This window comes from Lagenorhynchus albirostris, chromosome 19 (genome assembly GCF_949774975.1).
Source record: "Lagenorhynchus albirostris chromosome 19, mLagAlb1.1, whole genome shotgun sequence".
NCBI lineage: Eukaryota > Metazoa > Chordata > Mammalia > Artiodactyla > Delphinidae > Lagenorhynchus > Lagenorhynchus albirostris.
This window is the reverse complement of record NC_083113.1, coordinates 32,892,877-32,909,795: the sequence shown is the minus strand read 5'-3', so window position 1 is coordinate 32,909,795 and position 16,919 is coordinate 32,892,877. Positions and strand designations below refer to the sequence as shown.

The following is a 16,919-nucleotide window of genomic DNA, read 5'->3' as shown; positions in this document are numbered from 1 at the left end:
CCCAGGACTCACGTGCCTCCAGAAGGCTTTCAGGGGTTAGAGAAAAACCAATTAGCTTTTACCATGCACTTGGCCTGCATCCGTTGGGAGCCATAATTTTTGAACAAGAGTAAATTCAGGAAAAAGAAAGATATTTGGAGGATGTATTTATCTATCATATTTCTTCTTTTAATTTGAGAATGCAATATCTGAAATTGCACCGGAAGACTTTCTTATTTCCCTTCATTGTAGCATTCTATGGTTTTAGCTACAGTTTCAGAAACAATATAATCAGCATGTCCGGGAATATCTGATTTTTGTCCTGCATCTTTGAACTCATTTTGCCCCTGATTATGACACTTTTTTTTTTATTTTTTGCGGTACGCGGGCCTCTCACTGTTGTGGCCTCTCCCATTGCGGAGCACAGGCTCCGGACGCGCAGGCTCAGCGGCCATGGCTCACGGGCCCAGCCGCTCCACGGCACGTGGGATCCTCCCGGACCGGGGCACAAACCCGTGTCCCCTGCATCGGCAGGCGAACTCTCAACCACTGCGCCACCAGGGAAGCCCCTGATTATGACACTTTTAAGCCTTGTTTATTTTGTCTTTTCCTGAGAAATTTTAAAAATGAAAAACTAGTTTGTCTCAGGAAGACACTTAATAAAGTAATCTTTAAAATAAGCAAAAGTTCCCTCTATAATGAAAAAACAGGAAAACTTAAAGACATCTTGCTTATTCATCTTTCTTTAAAATACATGATTTTCATCAGCCGCATTTCTCTCCTTGGCCACGTCACAACAGGAACTTAAATTGTGTTTTTTCGGGTAGACAGCTCTCTTTACATCCTGCTTGTCCTAAGCTGGACTCCTAACAGTTTTGAGCAAAGACTGCATCGTACTAGTTGTGTGACTTAGGGCAGGTTCTTAAACTCTCTGTACCTCAGTTCTCTCATCTATAAAATGGGGATAATAGTACTTAGGGTTGTTGGAAGGATAAAAAGAATATGTAAAGCACTTAGGACAGTGGAGAAACTACTCAATAGGTATTAGCTTTGTTTGACCTACCCATGCGGGCTGCACTATTTGGGCACCCAAGACAGGCCACACAGATACCACTTCTCATCCATACGACAGCCCACAAATCCCCACCCTCCAGGGCCCTCCGCAGGCTGAGGCATTTGTTGCTCTTAACCACCTGCCAGGCCAACCAATGGATCCCTTCTTTCAGGCCCCACCAGCCAGCAGAGCTCCAGTGCCCTGATCAACATGAGGCCAAGGGGCTCCTGTGGCCCTTTGTGAAGGGCTCCCCAAATTAGATCAAGGGCATACCCTGAATTAGCTCCACCATGGTGGCAGTGGGGAATGGTAGGGATAAAATGGGGACAGAGAAACCACGTGGACGTGACTGAGTCCCAGGCATCCCATGCCCTGTTAGCTGGTCCTGAGAGGTGCTGAGTGCACACACACGCATGCACACACACCCTGTCGGTGCCACCCAGGCACACGCTCCCGGGCTCCTCTCCCCCCTCCTGCCCGACTTACTCCAGCTGACTCAGGTCTTCACACTTGCTCAGCAACCAGCAGAGCGGCTCCACATGCTCCTGGCTGAGGCCGCAGCCTGTGAATCTGCTGCAGGAAGGGGTGCAAACCGGGGATGGGGCCACTCAGACCCTCTGCCCTGGCTAGTCCTGGGTGTGGCCTCTGAGTTTCAGCGGGGCCTCACCCAAGCTTGGATTCTCTGGAAACATCCAGCATCCACCACTCCCACCTCCCTCCACAGCAGATCCCACCAACATTCTCCCTCTGGGGAGGTGGTTCTCAAAGTGTGGTCCCCGACCACCCCCACCAACATCCCTTGGGAACTTGGTGAGAGGCATGTTCTGGGAACGCAACCCAAATGCGCTGAATTAAAAGCTCTAGGAACAAGGCTCTCCAGACTGATTCTGATTCAAGGTGAACTACAGCTCTTGGCGGTCACTTTAATCGACAGACATGAGGGTGGAGTGGAGGAGACTAAGGGTGATGTCTGCTCCTGCAGAGGGTTATTGATGCTGGAATCAAAAGTAATAGTAAGTGTCTTTGAGAGGCCTACACCGAGACTACACAATAAAGTAAATGAACAGCTTACAGCCAGCCAGCAACTTAAAAAAAAAATCTTAAAATGAGAAAGTACCTAAAACCAGTATCTAAAATTTTTATCATTGTTACTCTCCTTCATGATTTTTTCCATAGTCCTAAATTCCCTATTACCCTACTGTTTACTTCATATTTTTATTTTTTTTTAATTTTTTTTTTTTGCGGTACGCAGGCCTCTCACTGTTGTGGCCTCTCCCGCTGCGGAGCACAGGCTCCAGACGCGCAGGCTCAGCGGCCATGGCTCACGGGCCCAGCCGCTCCGCGGCATGTGGGATCCTCCCGGACCGGGGCACGAACCCGTGTCCCCTGCATCGGCAGGCAGACTCCCAACCACTGCGCCACCAGAGAAGCCCTACTTCATATTTTTAAATCAGCTCATTCTTTTTATTTAATGCATTTATTGGAAAAGGAAACCCTGTATCACTCACTCCAATGGAAAACTGGGATTGCCTGCCCCAAACAGACCATAAGCATAAGGATACAGGAAACAGGAGCAAAATATCATCATTAAATTCAAGCCAGACACTGGCACCTGCTGAGAGCTCTCTCTTTATTTAAAAGGGAGCTTAGCAAATGTTAAGAGGTGTTGTAGACACACTAACACCTAACTGAGGCTTCCTCTTGGCCTTAATCAGAGAATTGAAAAGGGAGGAATTCAATGAAGCTAAAGTACTCTACTATCGGCCCAACCTCCTAAAAATCATCCCACCCTGGTCTTTGTCCTACATTTTGGAAATCACAGACTCGGAAACTATGAAGGTCTTCTAGAAGTCACGATAGTGTTGGGTTAAGACAGGAATTGGAAAGTCTACAGCCCCAGACCGCCTGCTTTGTAAGACCTGCACACTAAGAATAGCCTTTCCATTTTCAAACAGTTGAGAAAAAAATCAAAAGGAGAGTAACATTTCATGACACACAAACATTACATGCGATTCATGTCTCCGTGTCCATGACTCCAGTTTTACTGGCACACAGACACACGCCTTCGTTTACATATTGTCTGTGTTGCTTTCAAGCTAAAATGGCAGCGTTGAATAGCTGTGATAGAGACCCTATGGCCTGGAAAACCCCAAATATTTACAATCTAACCCTTGACAGAAGAAGTTTGCCTGCCCCTGGGCCAGGAGCGCTATAAGACTCCCTGGATTCAAGTCCCAGCTGTACCCCTTCCTGCTGCATGACCACAGCTGTGAGGCTTATAGGACGTAATCTGCATGAGGCTCTTAGAATGGTGCCCTACAGATGCTCAGCAAACATCAGCTCTTTATTTATTGTTATTTCGCAGCTGAGGAGGCTGAGACGCAGAGAGAAGGGTCTGGTCCAAGGTCACTCGGTGAGCCAGTGGCATCAAATAGCTACCAGAAACGTCATCTCTGTACTTAGAGGTTATTCTCTGGCCCCATTATCCTGTGCAATGCTGGCTCCCCTGTCACCAAGGCAACCACAGAGCACTGGTCCAAGAGTCAGCGGTGTGGCGCAGGGGGACACTCGTAACTGTGAGTGCCTCTCGTGCTTTACACATTGCCTCAATTCCTCTTTGCCAACGGCCTGAAATATGGCGTCTCCCTTCTCCAGCTGCGGGAGCTGAGGATTGGAGAGGTTAAGGAACTTGCCCAAGGTGCCAGGCCCTTGTGGGGTTGGTATTTAAAGCTTTTCCGCAGACCAGGCCCCTGAGCTCTAATCCTGTCTGCTGTGGACTCCTTGTTTGCCCGTGACGGAGCCCAGCCCTCTCAGTCTGTCCTCTGCTCTGGACATCCAGGAGGCAAGTCTGCCCGTCCTCAACCCCCACGGGCTGCTCAGGCACGGTTCCGGGGGACTTACCCACAGCACCCGCCTTCCTGCTCCTCGCTAGACCTGAAGTGCAGGGTCGCGTGATGCAGGGACCTGGAGCAGACAGCACCTGGGTCAGCCACCCTTGACCACAGCCTCAGCATGCCCCCAGGGGGCAGGCCCCCCTCCTCCAGCAGCTGAGTCTCTGATTTGGGTCCCACTATCTCCATCCTAGCCCTTCACATCCAACAGGCTCCAGGCACCACCCTCCTAGGTTCTGGTTGTCCCAGGGCAATGCTCACCTGAGATCCACCTTCTGAACCCGCGGGCACAGGCTGAAGATGTCAGCCAGCAGGAGGGGGCTCCTTGGGGACAGTTCCATCTGGGTCAGCCTGAGTAGGAAAGGGGCGGGGCCCTATGTGAGCAAGTTGGAACCAAGCAAGATCAGTGGGCAAGAAACCTGGACAGGCTGGAGGCGAATGAAAAGGATGGGGGGCTGGTGGGTCAGCCAGGCATTAAGGAAGGAGACAGGAACTCAAGAGCGAGAAATAGGAGCTTGAGGTCAAGTGGACTGAGGTTTGAGTCCTAGTTCTGCTTACTGGCTGTGTGTCCTTGGATAAGTAGCTTAACCTCTCTGAACCTCAGTTTCCTTATCTGAAAAACGGAACTACTTATACACCTTCCTCTAGGGTGCACTGCCAGCACGATACCCATGCTTATTATTATATTGTTTTTATCCTAAGCACTCACAGGTGAGTCCTTGCTGACAAGGAGCGGGAAGCTTTAGGTCCTTAAGAGTTTCTCAAGCTCAGCATTACAGAGATAATTCTTTGGATTTGGGGGCTGTCCTGTAGGAAGTTTACCAGCATCCCAGACCTCTACTCACTAGATGCCAGCAGTAGCATGACCTCCCACCCACCTCTGCCATCACGATAACAAAAATGTCTCCGTTGCCGAATGTGTCCTGAAGGGCAAAATCACCCTCCAGCTGTGAACCACTGCCTTAGAGAAAGTGAGATGCTTCCATCTTGCCCTTGGAGGCATCCTTGGGGTCTCCATTTCCCTCGCTCCATAAACCCTCCATCAGCTTGTCTTGTTAGTTACACCCCCAAGATCCACCCTGAATCTACTTCCCTCTCTCCCCACCAATTCCCAGCCCCCATCATCTCTTCCCCTGGCTGTACAACCCCCTCCCTGCTCTTGCTTCCACGCTTGTCCCGGTCCCTTCTCTACCCAGCAGCCAGACTAAGGTTTTGAAAAGACAAATCGTTCCTCTGCCTTGGGCAAAATCCCAAACTCCTCGCCACAGCTACCAGGCCCTGTGTGACCCGGCCCAGGTTCATTTCTCTACCTTCTCTCCTACAACTCTGCCGGCCACTCTGCTCTGGCCACACTGGCCTTTCTGACTGTTCCTCGAGCCCATTGAGTTCAATCCTGCTTCAGGGCCTCATGCATGCTGTTCCATCTCCTTGGAATGCTGTTCCCTGCTTTTCAAAAGGCTGGCTCCCTCTCTTCCTTCAGGTAGCACCCCAGCATCCCTCCTCAGAGGCGTTCCCTGACCACCCCTGCCATTGTCTAAATCACCTCCACAATCACTCCTTACCACATTCTCTAGAAAAATACTTTATCACTCTCTGAATTCATCTTATTTGCTTTCACTTTGCTTGTTGACCAGCTCCCTCTACTACACGTAAGCTTGTTGACCAGCTCCCTCTACTACACGTAAGCTCCAAGAAGATAAGGACCTCGTCTTTTTTTTTTCCTCTCTCAGCTGTGTCTCCAGCACCCCAAGCAGTGCCTGGTCCACAGCAGTGCACAAACAGTATGGACTGAATAATACTGGGTTGGCCAAAAAGTTTGTTTGGGTTTTTCAGTAAGATACTATAGGAAAACTCAAATGAATTTTTTGACCAACCCAATACAAAGCTTAAGCACTGGTGACCGTCAGGCCGGCTACCTCATTCCAAAGACAGATGAGGAGTTGGGGGCTGATGCTGTGTGACTCGGGCATAGAGAAGTCCCTCTCTGGTCTGAGGTTTCCTATCTATTCATGTTAGCCCACAACTTCTGTGTCCAAAGGAACCCTTCCTGATCCGTCCTTTCCTGTCAGGGTGGGACCACAGTGGATTCTGTAGTTTGACATGGGCTCTGCCACACTTGCCCACCTCTGGGAAGTCACACATCTCCTCCCTCCCCTCCCAAAAGGACTCAGGGATAAGTGAGATCCTGGATGTGATGTCAGCTGTCTCAGGTGTCCCAGAGATCCTTAGCAGGAGTACTTATATTGCTGTTTTTAATGGTATGATTTAATTTTCTGTTGTATTTTTCCATATCAGCTGTAGCTGCTCTTGCCCCGTTGGAAAAATATTTAAAGTAAATCCTTTTTTAAATTCTAACCAGTCTGAGCTGAAATTAGAAAATAGAGTTTTAAATACTTTGGGGATGCTGCTTAAATTCCCCTTTTACAGAATTAGATGGTGACCTTTAAAAACTGGTGAGTGGGGGCTTCCCTGGTGGTGCAGTGGCTAAGAATCTGCCTGCCAATGCAGGCGACACGGGTTCGAGCCCTGGTCTGGGAAGATCCCACATGCTGTGGAGCAACTAATCCTGTGCGCCACAACTACTGAGCCTGTGCTCTAGAGCCTGCGAGCCACGACTACTGAGCCTTGCTCTAGAGCCTGCGTGCCACGACTACTGAAGCCCATGTGCCTAGAGCCCGTGCTCCGCAACGAGAGAAGCCACCGCAGTGAGAAGCCCGTGCACCCCAATGAAGAGTAGTCCCCACTTGCCACAACTAGAGAAAGCCCGTGCTCAGCAATGAAGACCCAATGCAGCCAAAAAAAATAAAAATACATATATATATATATATATATATATATATATATATATATAAATTACAAAAAAAACCCAACTGGTGTGTGATATATACATGACCTACAACTACAGTCTCTTTATAGGAGTAGGTGACCTTTCTGTGGGTGGAGAGAAGAATGATGGCCCATTTGTCAGAGGCCTTCCATTCTTCACGGTGCTTTTAGAGCAACTATCTTGTTTGAATCCCAACCCTGGGGGAAGGGTTGAAGAATATTAGTCCCATTTGTCAGATAAGGAAACTGAGGCGTAGAGGGGTCAAATAACTCCCCCTGAGGTTGACAAGGTATTAGGGAAGAGCTGGAAGCAGACTTGAGCTCCCAGTTGTGCCAGGTAAAATGATGAAGCAGCCCAAGAGAAGCGGGGAGGGTGCAGAAGGGGATGGCTTTGCGATGCAAGAGCCTCAGCCCTGCACAGTGAAATGGGGAAACCAGTCTTACTGCAGCAGCCTTAGCTCAGGCAGCCGGGGTAGGTGGTGCAGCAGGGTCTCCAGGCTCTGGTCACTCAGGACCTTGCAGGACAATCTGTGAAACAAAGCATCTGAATGAGGTGGGGAAATCTTGGGAAAAGCTAGATGGGTCCTAAGCCAGGATTGCCCAAAACACCCCCTCTGAACACTGGGGTCCTTGAGTTATCATTGAGGCTGGAGGAAAGGGAAGGTCATATATATGCTTGGAAAATGCTGGGTTAAGCCCCATTAGTTTTCTTTGCTGCAGGACTTCTCAGAGCCTTTAATCTGCCCTTGTGCATTGTGAATTTCTAAAGGGCTATAGTAGACATTTTTCCCCCAAAAGGCACGGACTAGTAGGATTATCATTTTGAGGGCCATGAAGACTGGTACCCTGGAGAACACACCTGTTAAGAAGAGAATGCCGCCTTAACCCAAAGTAGTGAACATAATGGTGGCAACTCAGGCACGTTAACAGGTCAGCAAAGGAGAGATGCAGGGTAGCTCGGGTCCCTGACTGCCCATCAAAACCAGACCAACCAGCTGATCACCTGTCTAGATAATTCATCAGAAGCCAGTCCACTCAGGAGAAACTCCTGATATCCATCCTTTGGTCTCTGCTCTGGCTGGAGGACTGGGTCAACCAGAGTCTCTAAGCACCTTGGGGTTTACATACAGCCCTCCCTGCGAGTCTAGAGCCACTTCCTGACCCCCAGAGGCGTTTGGACAGTATTTTCCTTCTGCCTTTCTCCCCTTTTGCTGCCCCTTCTCTCTGTCCCTGTTTCTTTGTCCCCTGCAGGCTGCCCTTTCCCCTCACTGGGGCTGCCAGGAGCCTGGCCCATCTCCATCGCATTACTGTCTGGCTGAAGGGGGACCCAGCTTCACCTTGCGGGGAACAGTAAAAGGGGCCACCTAGGGCTTCCCTGGTGGCGCAGTGGTTGGGAGTCCGCCTGCCGATGCAGGAGACACGGGTTCGTGCCCCGGCCTGGGAAAATCCCACATGCCGCGGAGTGGCTGGGCCCGTGAGCCATGGCCGCTGAGCCTGCACATCCGGAGGCTGTGCTCCGCAACGGAAGAGGCCACAACAGTGAGAGCCCTGCATACTGCCAAAAAAAAAAAAAAAAAAAAAAAAAAAAAGGGGCCACCTATGGTTCTGGAACTGGAAGCGAGGAGCCTCTGCCAGGGCCCAGGCTGTAGGCTCAGCATTACTCGCTCTGTCCCGGGATTGGGCCTGGGGCTCTGAGCACAGGCAGAGCAGAGGCGTTCACTGAGGGGTGGTCTGACCACAAACACCAGTGGCTTTCCACTGGACCCCAAATACACACAGTGCTACGGCCTCTGCTTGGGATCAATGTGGGGTTTACACACTTTTTTTTGTTTGTTTGTTTGTTTTTTAAGCAACAGAACCTTTACCTTTATTTTTGCATTTGGAATGCCAAAATGTACACATCATGTACCATGGTGATGAGTGGTATTAAAAACCAGGGGCAAGTGTGGGGGGAACTCTCTGCGCTAGTTTTGCAACTTTTCTGAAAGCAAGCCTTAAACTATTCTAAAATAAATGGTTTATTTGAAAATTCATTGGTTCCACACATCCTGATATTCTAGGAAAGCCACAATGTTCTATTATGAGACAAAAGTTCACTGCAAATCTTAAGATCCTGTATCTGTTAACATCAAAACCACCTTCCTCCGTATCCATAAGTGTTTGAACATGGGGAGAGGTATGGAAGGACACACCCCAGTTGTCAACATGGATAATGAGCTTGTTGCAAGGACCAGAGGGCAATTGAGGCGGGAGCCAGAAAGCAAGAAAAAAAAAAAAAAAACTGTAGCAAAATGGAAAACCACATATGGGGCGATGTAAAGTGAAACTGCAGAACGCAGCTGGCCTGTGATTTCGAACAGGAAAAAACTTGTATATGCAAATGGAGAAGGTCACCAGGACAAATGACAACACTGAGTTGATGAGGGACGGGGTTATTTAGATGAGGGAGGTTTGTCTTGGGTTTCTTTAAGGTAATTATTGTAATAAAATTACAACGAGGATGAGGGAAGAAAAGTCTGACCGACCACTTTGCAGATGACAAAGCTGAGGCCTGAGGGGTTAAAGCCATTTGCCCAAAGTTACCCAGCTTGTTGGTGGCTGAGCCAGGACTCCTGATTCTAAGCCCAGTCTCTGGTCACAGACCCAGGCGTTCTGGGGTGAGCTGGTAACCCTGGCTGGGGGATGCCCTGAGGAGGGGCTTCAGAATGACAGGCTCCAGCCACAGAGGCAGTCCCAGCTGAGTGCCAGGGTGGGGCTCCAGGGGTGGAGGGGGGCAGACGGGGGCTCCCAGGTGCCCTGAGTTGAGCCGATGGGGAGATGAAGCCCTGGGGCCGGCACGGCCTCTCTCAGTGGGAGGGATGAGGTGTCTGAAGCTGGAGCCATTGGGAGGCAAGGAGCCTTCCACCAATGGGTTAGGGAACTCCCATGGCGTAGGGCTACAGGGTCTGGCAGGAAGGGACCAGGAGGGACTCATCTGGTCTCTAACCAGGACACCCCACCCCAGGTCACTGGGCAGGTGCCCACATTGTGCCCCTGCGGCTGTGTCCTCCGTACTTACTTGACTTCCAGAGGCCCCGGGCACTTCTCCAGAGTCTCACAGAGGCGGGAGAGGTTCAAGGGTTCCAGCTGACATTCCCTGAGGCTGAAAAGGGGCAGCGGGCAGGGCGAGGGGGTCAGGGAGGGCTCAGGGTCCCTGTCCAACCCCAAGGGCTCTCCGCTTCTCCCAACAACTCTCCTCCCCAACCTGCAGGCCGCCAGCCCCTGCAGTGCCAACAGGGCACACTCTCCACCCCTTACAGCCCCCAGTCCCCCCACTCCGACAGAAACAGTCAAGGACCCTGAGCGCCCAGCTGCCCTCGTCCAGTCCCAAGTCCTCCCCACTGCCCCTGCCTACATCCAGGCTATCTTTGTCACTCACCTGGGCCACTTGAACATCCCCTGGGTTCCCCCTCTTGCCTCCCTGCAATCCTCCACCCTGCCGGCATCTTAGCTTTAACAAATACAAATCTGGCCAGCCTCTCCTGTGCTGAAAACCCTCTGTGGCTCCCCATTACCCTTAGGCTAAAAGCAAAACGCCTTTCCCATGTCTCCACTCGCCTCCACTCTCCCTGTATAATAAGCTCTAGCCACACAGAAATGCTTCCCCAGAGCCAAGGCTTCACTCCCCTGGGCCTCTGCATGATCTGTCCCCCCTGCCTGGGATCCTGCCCACCCCGTCCCCAGAGAACCCTGTTCAGGCCCCAGCTAACGTGTCTCTCTTCTTAGGTGAGGAAATCAAGCCCCAGAGAGGGAGGGGCCCAGCCAGGGTCTCACAGCCCCTCATGGCAGAGCTGGGAAGTCTTCAGAAGAAACAATGCAGAATCTTCTCTACGGGGAATGCCGGAGCCACCAGCCCCGTCACCAGCCCTCACACTTCTTCCCCCTTCTCTCAAACTCTCTTTCCCCTGTCTCCCAACCCCCAGGCTCTCCACTCCCTCACCCCTTACCCCATTGTGGTTACCCCTAAACAAGAAGTGGGTAAGATGGTACCAGAAGCTCCTGGAGATGCGGCGCTGACCGAACCCCAAGAACTGGGCTCCAGCTTGGAACTCTGGCAAGGATCCAGCAGGCAACAGATTCCTAGGAGTGGGGAAATCACTTTGAAAGTTCAAAGCATCCACATTGGAAGGCTAGACTCATTAGTCGGGGCTGGAAGGGGCCCTCGGGACAGTCAAGCCCCTCCCTGTACGGATGGGGCAACTGAGGCCCAGGGAAGGGAAGCCAGAGTGAGGATGCCAGCAGCTTATACCTGTCCAGGTGGGCAGCACCTGAGCAGGTCGAGGGGAGCTAGGACAGAGCCCCCTCCTCTTTCTGACCACTGCTGTAGGTATCATCTACCTATCTGTGCCTCCATTCTTTTGGCTTCAAGAACCCAGAGAGTTCCCAGAAATGGAGACCCTAGCTCGGCAAGCAATACCACCCCGGCTTCAGGCAGCCCACCTGCTACAGCAGTGTTTTTCTCTAACACATTAGCTGGAAATGCACTCTGCCCAGCTGGCCCCGCTTCAGGAGCCCTGTGCTTTTGCCCAGGTGAAACCAGGGTGCCAGGCTCCACTAGGGGGCAGCCGGGAACACCTGCAGAGAACTAGTTTACCGCAAAGATGTGGAAACTTTTTCAGAGCACCAACGGTTCTTGGCTTCTCTAATGTGATACTCAGAGTGTGAAAGGGCAGGGATTCATATGAAGTCAGGACGCTGCAAAGTGCTGCAAAGGTCCTCAGTGGCAGAAACACAGCGGCTCCCCTCTACCCTCCCACACAACCGCTCTCCTAACACCTGCTCTGCTGCAGCATCACCCGTCAGCCCCTCCCTCCCATGTGCCCTCCTTCTTAGAAAAGATTGAAAACAGCTGATTACTGCAAATTTACATGGGGGAGGGGTTACAGATGTGATTAATTCCAGCCTGCCAGACCTGGGCTAACAGTTAGCATGGGTCTGGGGGTTGGGGGCACCTATAAGAAATGGGGACCAGAGAGAGAGAGGGGAGGCCCCCCAACCTCACAGCTTTCCCTCCTTACCTGTCTCTTCCATCACCCCTCAGGATGACGCGTTGGCTCTCAGAGCTGCAGGCAGAGAGGAGGTGGCAGCCTGAGAAAGGGCCAAGGGGCCCCTTCCCAGGCAGCAGCAAGAGACCAGACAGGCTGGGTCAAGCAAGACCTGGATGGTGGCCTGTTTTCTCAGCAAATAGGACAATAAATATACATACAAAGCACACCACCGATATGATTTCCTTTGATTCTCACAATAAAATTGTGAGGTAAGGAAGTGTTTTTTTTTTTAACATCTTTATTGGAGTATAATTGCTTTACAATGGTGTGTTAGTTTCTGCTGTATAACAAAGTGAATCAGCTATATGTATACATATATCCCCATATCCCCTCCCTCTTGAACCTTCCTCCCACCCTCCCTACCCTACCCCTCTAGGTGGACACAAAGCACCGAGCTGATCTCCCTGTGCTACGTGGCTGCTTCCCACTAGCTATCTATTTTACATTTGGTAGTGTGTATATGTCCATGCCACTCTCGCGCTTCGTCCCAGCTTACCCTTCCCGGTCCCCGTGTCCTCAAGTCCAATTCTCTACAACTGCGTCTTTATTCCTGTCCTGCCCCTAGGTACTTCAGAACCTTTTTTTTTTTTTTAAGATTCCATATATATATATATATATATATATATGTTAGCATACAGTATTTTTCTCTTTCTGACTTACTTCACTCTGTATGACAGTCTCTAGGTCCATCCACCTCATTACAAATAACTGAATTTCGTTTCTTTTTATGGCTGAGTAATATTCCATTGTATATATGTGCCACATCTTCTTTATCCATTCACCTGTTGATGGACACTTAGGTTGCTTCCATGTCCTGGCTATTGTACATAGAGCTGCAATGAACCTTGTGGTACATGACTCTTTTTGAATTATGGTTTTCTCAGGGTATATGCCCAGTAGTGGGATTGCTGGGTTGTATGGTAGTTCTATTTGTAGTTTTTTAAGGAACCTCCATACTGTTCTCCATAGTGGCTGTATCAATTCACATTCCCACCAACAGTGCAAGAGGGTACCCTCTTCTCCATACCCTCTCCAGCACTTACTGTTTGTAGATTTTTTGATGATGGCCATTCTGACTGGTGTGAGGTGATACCTCATTGTAGTTTTGATTTGCATTTCTCTAATGATTAGTGATGTTGAGCATCTGTTCATGTGTTTGTTGGCAGTCTGTATATCTTCTTTGGAGAAATGTCTATTTAGGTCTTCTGCCCATTTTGGGATTGGGTTGTTTGGTTTTTTGATATTGAGCTGCATGAGCTGCTTATAAATTTTGGAGATAAATCCTCTGTCAGTTGTTTCGTTTGCAAATATTTTCTCCCATTCTGATCTGAGGGTTGTCTTTCCATCTTGTTTATGGTTTTAAGGAAGTATTCTTACCCCTGCTTCACAGATCAGGAAACTGAGGTATCAAGAGATGCAGTGACGTGCTCAAAGCGGCACAGCAGGTAAGTGGTGAGCCTGTGTTTGAACGTGGTCTGTCTGCTACCGTAACACCCATTCTTGGAAGCAGGGAGGGGAGGACTAGGTGGACTTCACCTGAAACCATGGCTGATCTGCTTTGCCTTGGCCAGGGCCGCTTGGCTAGCTGCCTTCCCTTCTACACTCTCATCAGCTCCAGTGACCCCACAATTCAGGCGGGTCCCTGAGAACTCAAGCTCCCACCAGGGAGCTCCCAGTTTCCTTAAAAGTCTCCCAGGGCAATCCAGAGAGTAACTACAGGAGAGTCGATGGATTGTACCCCGCGGTGAATCTGGAGAAATTTGAGTGTCCCTGGAGCTATTTTTCACTCATTCATCTATTCATTCATTTCACAGACACTCATTGAATGTTCCCTGGACCTGGTATCATACCAGGGCCCTGAGGATGCTATATCATGAATGGGACAGATGAGGGGCAGAGGGGGGTCCCAGGGACACTCTCACCTGAAGTCCAAGTGCAAAAGCCACGGCAGAGTAGAGAAGCACTGGGTCAAACTGAACACAGCATCCAGGGACAAATCGTTCTCACTGAGGCTGGAGAATCAGAGGGATAATGCTGACAGAAGTCACTCAGGACTCAAAAACACCCTCTTTGTGGTCAGAGCACAGGGCAGGGGAGGGCTGTCCCCCTCCCTGTTCCAGACGATGGAACACACTGAACCCCGGATGGTCAGAGCACCTCTGCCAACTCCCCATTGCACAGATGGGGAAACTGAGGTCCAGAGAGCAGCAAGGTCTTGCCCAAGATTATGAGACATGTTGGTGACAGAGCTGAGATTGGAACTCCAATTTGCATAAAATTTGCCTGCAATGGCAGCTAGGCCTTCCCACCCCCCCACCCCCACCCCCACCCCCACCCCAGGGCCAGAATGGCTGCCAGCTGTTATACTGATCAGGTAATACTTCCCAGCCCCGCCTGCCTGGGCCTCCCAGAGAGCCTGTGCAGAGACAGGGAGACAGGCTTGAGAAACGAAGGCTTAACTCAGCAGCTGGATCGCTGAGTCACAGAGACCAGTGTCTATTTTAGTGAGAAACGCAGTAGTAACTACCCTGTCCTGGGCACTGGCCACGTGTCAGGGACTGGCCCCGGTGGCTGACATGCATTGTCTGATGTAACCTTTATGATAACCTCAGGAGGGAGTGAGATGGGACACAGAATATCCCCCCACCCCGTCATCTCCTTCCCCCCTTCCCACACACATGCTCTCATCCAGAGATCAAACCTCAGAGGCTTTGCCCAGAGGGCTACTCACTTCAAGGACTGCAGAGCGCCCAGCCCTGGAAGCAGCTGAGCCAGCAGGGCCGCACCTTTGTCCCCGAGAGCATTGCCTGATAAGCTGGGAGGGGCACGCGGAGAGGACAGGTCAGCAGAGGGCGGGGGTGGAGACAGCAGGAGCTCGCCTCTCCACCCCAGTCACTCAGCTTCTCCTGAAACTGGGATGCGGTCCTGGGCTGCCAGGCCGGATCTCAGCACATGGCACTGGATCAGCTGGGGTCTCCCAGCATGTGGATGTGGGATCTTAGTTCCCCAATCAGGGATTCAACCCGCGCCCCCTGCATTGAAAGCATGGAGTCTTAACCACTGGACCTCCAGGGAAGTCCCTCCTCTCGGGTTCTCATCCTCAGGTTTGTGACCCCTGAGGGGTTAGGCTTGGGCTTCAGAGAGTGTCAAATATGGGGGAACCTGTATTTTAGGGGGAAGAGTCACAACTTTCACCAGGTTCTCTAAGGGGTTCCTGATTGCAGCGGGGAAAGAATAGATGACCCTAAATCTTAAAACACAGAACAAAACACAACACACTAACACCTACCCACTAATGGGCCCCACCACCCCGCCTTCCAGCAACCACTCACTCGAGGTGACAGAGGCAGCAACTTCCTCTCAGGGCTTTGCAGAGGTGCTCTAGGTGCTGGGCTTGCAAGGCGCAGTGTGTCAGCCTAGGGAGGGTAGGACCACAACCCTGCAGCGCCTGCCCAGCTCAACAGAGGCGAGTGGGACTCCCCACCCCCAGATAACACAGGCAGAGAGGCTTGTGGAAAGGGGACTGGGATGCATCGGGCACCCGGACAGGCAAAGAGGGACCGACACACAGCACACGTGAGATGTCACATGGGCAGAGAAGAGCCAGAGAGAGTCAGAGACACAGAGAGGGGCAGACCAAGATGGAGAGACACCGAGATAAGAGAGGGAGGGAAGGAGACAGACGCAGAAAGAGACTGAGAGAAATTGAGTGCCAGAGGAGAATAGACAGACAGGGAGGGGTATTCAGATGGACAGAATCAGAGAGGAGGCTGGAAGAGTTGTGATGGGAGCCCTGTGGAGGTTGAGCTGAGTCCCCAGGCCTAGGCCCCAGGATCAGGAACGAAGGGGCCGCGTGCTCCCCATTTTCTCCATCCAGAGTTCCCACAACCCCTCAGCTACTGGAGGACGGGGGAGCTAAGCGGGGTGGGAACCGTGGGCAGGGAAGGTGACTGGGGGTCTGCCGTGTGAGCCCCTTCTGGGGTGGGCTGGGCAGGGGAGATGGGAGGCAGGAAAACCAGGACATGACAGCAGGTTGTGTCCTCCAGGGGGCACCTGGCACTGGGGACCCGGGACAGGCTCTGTGCCCAGGAAGGGGGGAGGCGGGAACCATGCTCAGGGCCCGCAGGCCATCACGGTACCTGATCCTTGGGGCGCACAGGAGCGGATCGGAGGGCATCTGGAACGTAAGGCTGCCAGGAAACGCAGCCCTGGAGGGACACACACCAAGGCCATGCTGAGCAGATACCTCAGCCACTGCCTCAGACTCCAGCCTTAGACTCATTTCCCACCATTCAATCCCTATATGAGACCTGGGGACAGTCAGACCTTGGTTCCAATTGGGCTTCTCGGCTTCCTGGCTGTGTGACCTGGGACAAATCCCTTAGCCTGGTACTGGGAGAACATAGGTGAATTGTCTTAGTTTCCTGCTTAGTGCATAGTAAGTGCTCAGTTAACCTTGGCTCTTAGGATCATTAATCTCATCACCAGCAGTGCCTTCAAAAATGTCAGCCTCAGCTGCAAGCAAGCCTTCTAAAGCTCAGACCCTACAGAAGAGATCGTAGGTGCACACTGAGGAGCAAAGGGCTGAGCCTCTGCTCAGGTGCTGGCCTGGGGCAATCCAGGAAGGCACCCTGGTGGAGGCAAACACCCTCTAAAGGGTCCTTGTGCCAAAGGGAGCCAGAAGTTCTGACCAGAATCAGAGCTACACGCCAGGCTATCCTCTGGGTTTAGGCTGAAGGGCCTCCGTCTCCCACGCGTAGCTCTCTGGCTACCCTACCCCTGCCCCAGCCTGCTGTCTGCATCTGGCATCCCAGGGCTCTCTTCAGGTACCACTTGGGAAATGGGGAGGCAGTTTGTCCTTTGAGCCTCCCCTTAGGGCTTCATCCCCAGCCAAGCCTGCTGGCTTCTTGTGCCTTTGTGAATTTGTCAAGGTCCCCCCGGCTGTTGAGTTACACTGTCCAGCGGTGGCGGTCAAGGAGGGGACGGTCCTGGCCCTACCTTTTCTGGATCACCTCCTGCTCCTCCGGCTCTGGGGCAAACTTGAGGACCACAGTTTTGTGCAGCAGGCTGCAGATAGGAGGG

At 51.6% G+C, this 16,919-nt stretch overlaps 1 protein-coding gene across 4 annotated transcripts in view; it reads right to left on the bottom strand.

Annotated features, from left to right (window-relative positions):
* NLRC5 (NLR family CARD domain containing 5) overlaps positions 1-16,919 on the bottom strand; it is a 77,408-nt gene that overhangs the window by 20,269 nt on the left and 40,220 nt on the right. The window contains exons 16-27 of one of the 4 annotated variants that reach the window (XM_060132543.1): positions 16,836-16,904; positions 15,977-16,045; positions 15,170-15,253; positions 14,569-14,652; positions 13,760-13,849; positions 11,808-11,852; positions 10,780-10,887; positions 9,809-9,892; positions 7,195-7,278; positions 4,186-4,275; positions 3,935-3,997; positions 1,520-1,606 (exon numbers count right to left, since the gene is read on the bottom strand). In XM_060132543.1, the coding sequence (XP_059988526.1) occupies positions 1,520-1,606; positions 3,935-3,997; positions 4,186-4,275; positions 7,195-7,278; positions 9,809-9,892; positions 10,780-10,887; positions 11,808-11,852; positions 13,760-13,849; positions 14,569-14,652; positions 15,170-15,253; positions 15,977-16,045; positions 16,836-16,904 (957 nt within the window). The remainder of the gene's footprint in view (positions 1-1,519; positions 1,607-3,934; positions 3,998-4,185; positions 4,276-7,194; positions 7,279-9,808; positions 9,893-10,779; positions 10,888-11,807; positions 11,853-13,759; positions 13,850-14,568; positions 14,653-15,169; positions 15,254-15,976; positions 16,046-16,835; positions 16,905-16,919) is intronic. The other 3 variants (XM_060132544.1, XM_060132545.1, XM_060132546.1) reach the window with 3 other exon arrangements.